Consider the following 11,745-nt stretch of genomic DNA (forward strand, 5'->3'; position numbering starts at 1 on the left):
AATTATAGTTGGAAGAAGTGCTGGGCTAAGGGTTTCATGTCTTGATCTATTAATGTATATATTAAGGTATATATATATTCACAGATGGTTTCCTCTTTAATGTAAATCAGTAGATCATCAGTAGAGGGTGATTGTCAAACAAACCTTGAATTCTCATATAAGACATTCACTAATAAGTGCACCTTTTTGTTTATATATATATATATATATATATATATATGACAGACAGGTAGTGGAGGGTCCAAGGGGAAGAAAACAGATGAACCAAAAAGATACCAACAAAGCAGCACAATACTGTAAAGAAGAAAATGAGTACTATTAATTACATGATCAGTTTCTTCACTATCATTATCTCTCTCCCTCTCTTCAACATACATCATTCATGAGTTCCCTTCTATGCCTAAATTAGGGTTTTGCTCGATTTGATTTGATTTGATTTGCATGAGGTAGTTGAGATTCCTGGTCATCCACAGATTGAATAAATTTCTAGGGTTTTGTTTGATTTTTCAGTTTAAGTAATTAATGAAAACACCGATGAGATAGATAATTAACAATGATGCAGCAACACAGTAGCAGTACTGCAAGTGATGACTACTACTACTGCTGTTGCCGTTACAGTTCTCCTCCTCCACCACCACAGCCGCCACTCTACGGAGGGTTTTCCGATGAGCCGCCGTTGTTAGGAGCAGTGATGCAAAACCCTAATTTGAGGCTGCTGCTGCTGCAGAAGCTCGCTGGTCAACACCCTGTAGATGGCGATGGCGGCAAGGCAGTTGCAGCAGCAGTCTCCAGAAGCAGTAGGGTTTGTCATAGCGAGGCTGAGAGGAGACGCAGACAGAGAATCAATAACCATCTTGCCAACCTAAGGACCTTGCTCCCCGCCGCCACCACCACCACCACCACCAAAGTAAGTACAATATATATATATATTCCCATCAATCCCATATATATTTCATTCGTTAATTTGCATATGCGTTAATTCACTGTGTCTGCGTTTTTTTGTTTTTTACTTGTGGTTACTTTAATTTGTTTAATTTTACAATTGTCGTGCCGTTCTGATAACGAATCTTGAAATTCCAATCTTCAAAAAGATTAAGTTTTACTAATTAGATGAATTAATTTCACAAATTTGAGACCCCTCCCTCATTTCAAGTGATTGACGACAATTTGGTGGAATGAAAGAAAGGTGGGGCTCAAAAGGGTATCGTTTTGAAAAGTTTTCATGGAAATTTCTTGCAGGAGGCCCACCTATATACACAGATACATACATTATATATAATATATATATCTATAGAGAGAGAGAGTAGTACTGGAACACCTAAAAATAAGAAGAGAGACAAACAGACAAAGAATCATTCGACTGCACGCCTGCCTGCCTGCCTAGTCTCTGTTAACCATTACAATTAGCCTTTTTGGTTCCCACCACTCACTCATATCCAAACCCTAATATTATACTCCGTACGTCCCAGATATAGTGTTTGTATTTTAGAAGGGGTGTAATTAGTAGATAATTAAGATATTAGTGAAACTAATTATTCTATAATATAAATAATTATAAATTAAGATTAAGATAACTAATTAGTTTAATTAAAATTAAAAAAAATAAAATTTAAAAATTTAAAATGAGATTAAAATGCGTAATTATTTTCCAAAAAAAGGAAAGTGACATGGTATAGGACGGAGAGAAACGGCAACGTGGATATGATATCTTGGACAGAGGGAGTAATATATTTACTAATTCCTCCCTACTCAAATGGCACGTTTCATCAGTAATACGGTATTTAAGACAATAATATTTAATTAATTAATAAGAGTGAATTATTATATTATTTTTTTTATTTTATATAATTAATAATATTAGTAGTTTTAAAATAAATTTAATATATATATATAATTAACAAAAATTAGAATATGTATTTAAATATTTTAAAAATTATATCGCAATAATAAAGATATTATTTTGTAGAGTATAAAAGTAAATAAAAAAAGATTTATTTATTTATAATTAACACAAACTAATTTTATAAAAGATGTAAATTTTTAAAGATAAATAAAAATATTTATTTTTTTAAAAAAAGACATAAACAAAAGAATTTTGAATAGTCAAGTAAATAAAATTGATTTATATTCGTTAGTATGTTTTAATTTAATACCTTTTACAAAAAAATAAAAATATGACAAAAATAGAAAATGTATCGATTAAATTGGGATAGAGAGAGCATAACATAGCCTTTTATCGACATCTTTCATATTGTTTTTAATTCAATCAAGAAACAACCCTTTCTTCTATTATCCTATTCTATTTTCCTATGATAATCAGATTCTCACTCTTGGCAAAAACCTACAATCGACTTTCAACAAATACTAAGGTTTCTCGTTGCTCGTTGCATCATTTTCTTCTCAATGAATTAATTCTCTATATTAATTTTTTACTTGGGAATTTCAGACAGACAAAGCTTCATTGTTAGCTGAAGTGATCCAGCATGTGAAGGAGCTGCAGGGGCAAGCCTCGCAAATCTCCAAAACAAGTCTCTTCCCATCGGAATTCGATGAATTTACTGTCGACACTTGCGGTTGGGATGAAGCCGGCAGACAGATCATCAAAGCATCGATCTGCTGCCAAGACAGGATAGACCTCTTGCCAGACTTGATCCAGACACTTAAGGGCCTGCGATTGCAAGCACTGAAAGCTGAAATCACCACTCTCCAAGGCAGAGTAAAGATCATACTGTTCATTACTGAAGAAGAAGAAGAAGAAGAAGAAGAAGAAGAAGAAAAAAAGGTGAATAGAAATATTGATGATGATCAGCAAAGGTGTATAAGGTCAATCCAGGAAGCCATTGAAGCAGTAATGGAGAAACCAATATAATTGGGGATATGTCTTCTGCCTCAGCAAATCTGGAGAGACAAAGAAGCAACACTTGCAACAAAGTTTCTCATTACAAGTCATTTTGAATTCAAGAACATGTATTTCATAGATGTAAACCCTATGTATGTACATTTTCATTTTTAGTTTCATCTCTTCTGTATCGATTCGGGTTTTTTATAATGCCACTAGAATTGGAATAGAATCGAACAAATGTGCAAACAAGCTATGTTGAAGGCAATGTAGTAAAGTGTAAATCATTTCAGTGATTGAATATTCAAATAAATCCAGCATATAATAGGATCTCATTAATTTTATTTTTCAGTGACAATAATATAGAAGATCACCTAAGATGAACACAATTATTTTTATTGCAAGGATTTAACAGACAATGAGATTGTTGAACTCAACAATGGCTAATGTCCTAATATTGGTAGATTTGTAATCTAAGTAACAATTCATGGTTTTCTCTTTCAATAATCACCACATTCTCTGATTTATAAACTACAAGTGTTGAAAATTCAAAATGAAATTTATCTCTGAAATAATATATGAAATTAGAAAAGATATCCTTTTGCTATTTATCTCCCTTTTTTTTCCAAAATATTTACTGTTCAATCTATTATTTTTCATCAAGAATATCACATGAAAACCTGTTTTCTATACAAGAAATATTCCATTCAACAATCATTTTCATCTCATCTCAAGAGCATCAAAATAGAAATAAAATAAAACAATAACACAAATGAACACATGTTTGCACAATTCTGAGATAGATGATCTTCTGAAAAGTTTCCTAAGATACCCACAAGTGGGGACAAAATGCTCCAACCAATTTATAGTTATATCAATTTATTGATTTTTTTAAAAAAAAATATTTTTATTTTTTTTTAAATAATTATTATTATTAGTATATGTTATGTGCATCTATGTCAACGATTTGATTTTAAAATTATTGTTTTGATTTTTTATTTTTTTTCACTTTGTAGATATATTATTATTATTATTATTATTGCAACACTATCTGTTTTATTTTTTAATTCATTGTTGTTTGAAGGTGTTATCGGAAAGCTACCGGATTGTTGTCCGTTATAATAGAAAAAAATATGCAAAACTATTACGATAAAAATATTTATAATTTATATTTTTTATATTTAATAAATTTATTAGATACTGTGTTATCACTATTAACTATTTTTTAAATATAATTTCCGTACGTTTTTTTTTTCAAATAGATAAATAAAAAAGATGTTGAAAATAATCTAGATAAAAAGTACTACTAGATAAAAAGTACTACTAAAGGAAAGCAATACTATTATGGTAAAAATATTTTAAATTTAAATTTGAAATATTTATGTATTTATTTAAATATAATTTTTTATGTATAATTTTCTTTTTAAATTCAAACTGATAAATAAAAAAAAAATCTAAAAACAGAAAATACAGAAGAAAATAATTGTGTTTACTTTAATTTTTAATTATATTTGTAATATTTTATAAGTTTGTTTGATTATATATTAATTTTATTATTATTAGTTATATTTATTATTTTATACACTATGATTTTTAAATTTTTTTAGTTTTTGTTTTGTCATTTAAAGATAGAAAAATGGACAAACTTTTTAATGAAAGATATAGATGAAAATAATTTTATTATCCTAATAATATTTTATAATTTTAATTATATTTATTATATATTATAGATTTATTGTAATTAAATTTTTTATGAGTTATTTAATTTGTATATATGATTTTTTTTTATGCCTAATAGAAAAGTCATCTTAAAAGATTAAAAAAATCATTTCAGAAAAAATATAAAAAAATAAACAAATATTAAGACTGGTAGTTTATATTTCAAATTTGAGATTTATAATATTAAGTACGAAAAAAAAAATGTAAATAATATAAAAAATTATTTAAAAAAAAAATAGAGTGCACTTGTTGTTAACATATATATATTTATTTATTTTCATCTTTTATAATTTTATTTGAGTTAATTAATTTTTAAAATTTAATAATACAATTGTATATATAATTTTTCAAAAGTGTATTAAGCTGATTTGATTGAAGTAGTATATTTTATATAACCATATAAATATATAATTATATAGAAAATATTTAAATATTATTTATAAAAATTATTAAATTAAGTATATAATTTAATATAAAAATAACCCTTTCACGCTAGTTATTTCATAAAACATCACAAACAATTACTATCTAAACCAAAAAACTAAACAAAACATACCCTAAAAGTAACCTGTGCTTCTTAAAAAACAAAAACAAAAAAAAAAGCATCGATTCATAGGTTATATAACATTTCACAGAGAATTCTTTTGCCTGTAAGCTCATTAAAAGGGTATAAACAAACTAATAATCACTCACAAGGGAATGCCGACTCTGCAACTACCCCAAAATTGTACAAGATAATCCAACCTGAATTGCAGGTGTTGACACATGAACAAGATGACAAGAGTATGTTAGAGAGCCTCTTTGAGATTAAAGGTTCTTGAGACTGCTCTTGCATGGTCATACTCGTTCAGCTGCACAAGCATTTTTTTCAATCGTCTAACCAATTTCCCAGTTTCAGTTTCCATGGAACTCGAAATTTGCTTTCTCTCCAGTGTTTTCCCGATCAGCAATAAGTAGTCCACCAACGGCTGCAACTTCCGGCTAAATTCAAGCAAAACAGCAAACATAAAAATCAGAAAATTGCACAGTTACAACTAGCAACTGTAAGTATCACAAAGGTTGGACGCGTAAGGGATGTCGTAAAATAAAATGTATTCCAACGGTCCCCCTATACTTTATCCAATACATGATGGTAGACAGGTCAGAGAAGAGTTCAGAAAGCAAAAAACAACAGTTGCAGCATTAAAAACTGAAAATTTTGTGAAAAAAAATCATACCTGCGATCCCCTGTAGCACCGAGCCCAGTCCAGACACCGAGTAATGAAGCAACAACCCTCTCAGTTCGTAAAATCGCATCATGGATGTTCGAGTGTATGCTGTGAAGATGTGGAAGGATCTTGTTGCATAAAAGGTCATCAAGCACAATCTTCTCAAGAACAGGCATAGACAGAATTTCCTTCCAGAGGCATATGTTCCTCATCAAGCGGACAGACATGCCAAATCTATATGCTGCAACTCGTGTTGCATTTGGTACTGCCTGCATTTCTAATGGGCTCCATGTGGGAACCTGCATTCGTAAACCACAAGACAAAAACTGCTGCTAAGAAATAATCCGATAATACGGTCATTACAAAGTATGCTTTGTTATGAAAACATAGAGAGGTTCAGTAAAATGCAGTTGAAAGGTTTAGAAATATTACTATCAAATCAGCCACAGCTTTGGTGAGACGATCACGGAGAACAGACAACAGCCCCATAAGTGCTGAACTGGAAAGGTCTACATATCCAATTACTAAGTTCATAGCGAAAACAGCATGCTTTGTTTCACTGGTACTGAGCATATCCCAACAACAACTTAACTGATGGTGTAAGATCGGAATTGCAAGTTTTTCAACCAGTTTGGGAATAAGATCCGCATCAGCATCAGAATCAACCTTTCCATTGACCGTGTTCTCATCCTCGGGAAGGCCATAAGTGAATAGTAACGAGTGCCTAGAATAAAAAAATAATTAGATATTAGATTCAATAGAATATGCAATTTGTTTAGATGCACCAGGCATTTGGTTTTACATAGAAATCTGAATCCAAATGTTCCAGAAAGAATACGTATTTGTAAGAAAAACATTGGCAATCATTTCCAAAATTTAATTCTAGTAGCACTAAATTAATCAGGAGAGAATGGAAATAATTAAAACCCCAAATCCCCGCTCCAACTAAATGCACCAGTAGAGGGTAGCATAACACTTCCAAGCAATATAAATATCTTTCCTAACGTCTGTGTTAAGATGCCGTAACAGTCACGATTATATAGATTTATACTGCTTATGCCTGTGCAACTACAAACTTTATCTAAAGTACCAGGTGTATCAAAACAATCTCCAGACAAGCCAAGTCTCTAAGAAATGCACATGAAGCACATCCCAAAACTAATTTTTAATACATGCAAATACAAAGTAATGCATCAAATGCTTATATTATTGAAACCAACATATAGGCAAAGCAAACTAACTCCGGAAAAAATAAACAGAAACAAAGGCAATTCTCTATAACTTAGCATGTGAAGCACAACCCCAAAATTCTTTGTTTAATACATATTACTCCCTCCGCCCGGTCTCTTTATGCCATATTGTCCGGACAAGGAGACTAAAAAAATAATAATATTTTCATATAAAAGTGGGGTAGGTAAAAAATAAAATGAAAGTATTATGAAAAATTTACTAAAAAGTTAGTAAAAAAACAGTAACAAATTGTTTATTATTTGTTAAAGTAGAAATAATGAAATTGTGGGTGGAATAAATTGTTTACAATTATGCATAAGTTTAGTGGACAGTCAAAAAAGATGGCATAATTATATACTTGTGGCATTAAAAGCAGAAAATACAGAAAGAAAACCGATTTGGGGGAAAATAACAAGAAATATAGTTAGCAAATCATATCTTACACTGCCAGTATTATCAACCCCCATTCCCTCCACTCTACAGGCCAAGAGTTTCAATTAACCATGTAAAGCATGTAAGATCTTGAGTGGATATGAGTGTTCATATTTAAAATAAATAAACACTTTCTAGACATACCATTCCATGTCCATGAAATCTTTATGTTCGTGAAGAGGGTCCCACTTCAGAAGTTCAAGCCTCACGTAAGGGGAGAAGACAGAAGGAATACTTAATGAGATATAAGCATTGCCATAGCTTGATGGATATGCTTTTTTCCAACTCTCAAATCTTTTAACCACATTTGAAAATTGAGAATACTCGTCTGATGCATCGCTAAATATTTTCTCAGCAACCTCCAGCAATTGATTCTGGTTTGATTTATAAGCTGCACTCTCACTATCACTTTCATCAGTACTCGATTCTCCTTCTATATGTAGAACAGAACTATCCTTTTCCATTGTTCTCTTCCTTTTAGAATCAGCTTTCGCCCTCCGTCTTTCTCGAGCTTCTGCTCTTCTCGTGATCTCCATTCGTTTTTGCAAATTTTCATCCCTACCAAATTCATCTAGCTTAACAGGTGCACTTTTCAAGGCTCTTGCATTAGCAGCTGCAGCCTGGGAAGCAGCAACAGCTGCTGCCACTTTCTCAGCATTGTTTCCTCCTCTACGGAGTTCTGTCCGCACTGCAGAAATAGCTTGTTCTATTTCAGATATTTCATCATCATCATCTGCTACTCTTCTTTCTGATATGCCTCTTGCACGTTCTTCGCGAAGCTTCTGCATTTGTTCCTCAAGTTCCTCAATAAATGGAGCCTTATCCTGCAATGAAAGTGCTGAAATTAATAATAATCACGACATTTCATAAAGAAATACCTCCAATAAGAAATTTTATCCACAATTTATTTCTTACTGATAAAGTGGATTCTAGTTGATGTTAAAAACACTACATTCCAGTGGTTGCCAACTTGACTATAGCCAAGTGGTGGCATCCTACCATAAAGAGGCTTGTGACTCAAGCTCAAATTCAGGCAGTCCCAAGAAATTGGGTGTGTGTGTTTATTACAAAAAAATAAAAAAAAAACACCATTCCAGTGGTTTATGAATCTTTAAGTTCATAACCATGGACCATGGATTACAACTCAAAACAGAAAAGTTACTGAATAATTGGTGCCTGTGTTTCAAAAAGAGGTATGAACTTTAACAAGGCTTTCAATGTTATTGAGTGTGTCATTTTGTACACACTGGCTCTACAGTCTATTCTATTTCACCCACTAGATGATGAATCCCAATGCTATCAGCACACTGTGTATACACTAGCAGCAATAAACAATTAAATATCAAGGGTAAGTCGCGACATATCCATATATAGACACAATTTCAAATATAATTTAAGTGAGGACAATATTGGCAGAGGGTTTCATCTTTCATCCATAGATGCATTAGGCAACAAACAAACAAACATACATACATATTTAGAAATGTTCCCATTTTAATGTAAATCAGTAGGCAATGCTTGTAAACCCTTAATACTCAACTTCACAAGTGAATATGTATCAACACATGGACCTCAAAATAAATTGAATGTAATAAGACAACAAGCATGTGTGCACTATGGCCTGATCAACTAAAAATAGAGCCAAGATACTGAATAGTATTCAGGAACTGAATTAGAACTGTACCAATAGGAGGGACAAGCTGCTACCAAAGCAATGTAAATGTGTGTGCCAACAAATTAACCATAAGTAGAAGAACACATAACTCAACAGATAACCCATACCTGCAAAAACTCACATATAACTGAAACATAATCACGTAGCTGTTGCATAAAGCGGTACATGTTATCACCATCAGTTAGAGCTTTCTCAAGGTAAGAAATATTCAGCAAAGAAGAAGATATATCTTCATTGGTTTTGGCCAACGATGCCATAGTTTTAGCATGTGATTCCTGAAACATGAAAATACATAATTTTTCAAGTCAGCATTAAATTTCAAAAAGATAGGAGAGATTTAATCAAAAGAAACTAGCTGATCCAAAACTCAGCCATATCCACCAATCTAAAATCATCAAACATGAAAACTTGTAGCAATAGAAATATGGCATACCTCAACCCCCTTAAGGTTCTCATGCAACCCTTTCTTAGCAAGCTCAGCCTGCTGAGATAACGACATAACATTGTTGCTGAATATGTCCACACCAGTCCCTCCAATGCTGCTATATCCACCTGCAACATCCACATTTGGCACAGCAGAATACATCCCACTATGTCCTGCGCCAGTGTATCCAAAACTCGGCTGCAAACCATCACTCTTCCGAATGCTACTAACACCATTGACACCACCGCCCACTCCTTGACTTCCAACACTGTCATCTAACCTCTTTCCTAATCCTTTCCTCACCTGTTCTTCCTCCCACATTTTATCCTCATCATCCTCATCATCACTGTCCATCTCGAATTTCCTCACTTTCGGCATTGCCCTGTCCTCAAAATCCTCAAACACACCCTTTTTATCAGCACCAGCAACTTTCTCACCGAATAAACCAATTCTCCCCCTATATTCAGGTTCCTCATCACTCAAACCTTCTGCTGCACCATGATTACTCCCTCCATCCAATGCTATATAATCTGGGGCTGCAGCCTTGGCCTGCCTCAGCCTCTCCCTCTTTGCTCTAATTGCCTCTATAGTAGCTTTGTCCGGTATCCCTTCTTTATCCTCACTGAGGCCCTGCCCTAATCCAATTTCCTTCAACCTTGATAACGTGTCGTCTCTCTCAACACTTGAATCTCGAAGCCTTTGATCAAAATTTGCCTTCTCCTCATCAAATCCATGACTTCTACCAGCCATTATCGAATCTGACTCATTCGAAGCAGGCTTTATCAAACCCTTCAACACAACAACAGGTTCTGCTTCCGGCTTGGGCTTATTGCGGGCTGTGGGGGGAATGAGGGTCTTGGTATTCTTTTGAAGCTCTAAGAGAGCTTCTTTAGTGTAAACTCCTGCCTGGGGCTGAACATTGGACGGGACAGACGACAGGGCGTGCAGTGCACTTCGGTCCTTGGAAGAGGTGAGCTTATGAGCCGATGATTTCGAAAAACGCGACGAGGATGAGCGCGAAGATGTGGGCTTAGGAGGCGGGCGAGAGAACGGTGATTCGTCCTCTTCATCGGCGAAGGAAAGAAGGCTTTTCACCGGTGGCTTCGACGCAGGCTTTTTAGGTTTATTCATGGTGGAGGATTTGGTTGAGGAGGAAGAAGTACCGATCGGCTTGGTAGTGGATGGAGCCGTAGAGGGCTGATCTTCCTCTTCGACATCGTCAGTGCGGCGGCGGAAGTTGCGGGACTTGGCGGTGCTCATGGTGGCAGAGAGTGGCAAAACTGCATCGGTTCGAGAATAAGTTTTAGCAGGAAATTACCGACTCCCTCTGCAAACCCTAAATACTCATAATAGCAGGCATTGAAATTGAAAAGAGCAAATAATTCAAAATTAGGGCAAGATATGAACTTACGAAGCCGTGGAATAATAATACCTCAAGACGACGATGAGGTTCACGACCGGCGGTAGAGCAGCAGCAGGGCGAGAAGAAGAAGAAGAAGAAGGAAAAGGTAGAGCGAAAGAAGAAGGAAAAGAGGAAAGGTAAGAGAAACGGGGGCGGCGACTGTAGGAGGTAATTTTGTGGTGTAATTTTTCTTCCTTTTTTTGTTTTTTTTTCTTTTATAGATTTTTATGTTAGAGGCGGTTTGATACATGGATTTGGTTGAATATATTAAGATTTGGATTTTAAAATTATAATTGAAAGATGTAATTTTAACGGTGTGAGATTCTAAAATCCTATAAATTTTCAGTAATAATATATTTTTTTGTTAATTTAAAATTTGGTATCATTGCATTTTACTATTATATCCTACTTTTTTTTTAATATTAAATATATACATATTTATATTTAAATTATATTGGATTGATTTTATAGAATATAATATTATATTTAAGCATATACTACAAATCATATATTTATTTATAATCATTAATGTTATTTATATTTAATTATTTTACTAGTAATAATTTAAATAAATTAATAATTTAAAATATTAATTAATAATTGAAATTTATTTTACTGGTGTACTAATGTTGTATTTTAAATTTAAAATATTTTTTATATTAAATATGAAAAAGAATGTCGATAGTATAAAACATAATTAAATTGTCACATTTTTTAGTATATAGATTATATATTATCTATATATATTATATTTTTTTATTATTAAATGAAAATCCTATGAATTTTTTTATTAAAATACACTAAATTTAGTAAAAA

At 32.8% G+C, this 11,745-nt stretch overlaps 1 protein-coding gene and 1 pseudogene across 3 annotated transcripts; one reads left to right on the plus strand and one right to left on the minus strand.

Moving 5' to 3' along the window:
• The first annotated feature begins 229 nt into the window (after positions 1-229).
• Positions 230-3,849, plus strand: LOC127263357 (transcription factor bHLH30-like; annotated as a pseudogene).
• Positions 3,850-5,145: 1,296 nt separating this feature from the next.
• LOC127263642 (transcriptional repressor ILP1) lies at positions 5,146-11,118 on the minus strand. 3 transcript variants are annotated; one of them, XM_051292756.1, is made up of 7 exons: positions 10,960-11,118; positions 9,537-10,807; positions 9,211-9,378; positions 7,573-8,252; positions 6,199-6,490; positions 5,776-6,065; positions 5,146-5,539 (listed from the first exon to the last, which is right to left on the minus strand). In XM_051292756.1, the coding sequence occupies exons 2-7, from the start codon at positions 10,785-10,787 to the stop codon at positions 5,347-5,349; spliced, it is 2,874 nt and encodes a 957-aa protein (XP_051148713.1). In that variant the 5' UTR covers positions 10,788-10,807; positions 10,960-11,118; the 3' UTR covers positions 5,146-5,346. The 3 variants fall into 3 exon arrangements, with proteins under 3 accessions (XP_051148713.1, XP_051148715.1, XP_051148714.1); XM_051292758.1 differs by having other exon boundaries at positions 9,537-10,863; XM_051292757.1 differs by having other exon boundaries at positions 10,939-11,118.
• Positions 11,119-11,745: the final 627 nt, after the last annotated feature.

The sequence above is a fragment of the Andrographis paniculata genome, unplaced genomic scaffold (assembly GCF_009805555.1).
Source record: "Andrographis paniculata isolate CXL003 unplaced genomic scaffold, ASM980555v1 Contig69END, whole genome shotgun sequence".
NCBI classification, from domain to species: domain Eukaryota; kingdom Viridiplantae; phylum Streptophyta; class Magnoliopsida; order Lamiales; family Acanthaceae; genus Andrographis; species Andrographis paniculata.

Bases quoted from the DNA above. Each gene is read 5' to 3' on its own strand.
- LOC127263642 (XM_051292756.1), bottom strand. From the start codon at position 10,787: ATGAGCACCGCCAAGTCCCGCAACTTCCGCCGCCGCACTGACGATGTC. The intron at 9,379-9,536 runs GTATGCCATATT...TTCATGTTTCAG, and splicing joins AGAACCTTAAGGGGGTTGAG to GAATCACATGCTAAAACTAT. The intron at 8,253-9,210 runs GTATGGGTTATC...CTTTCATTGCAG, and splicing joins TTATATGTGAGTTTTTGCAG to GATAAGGCTCCATTTATTGA.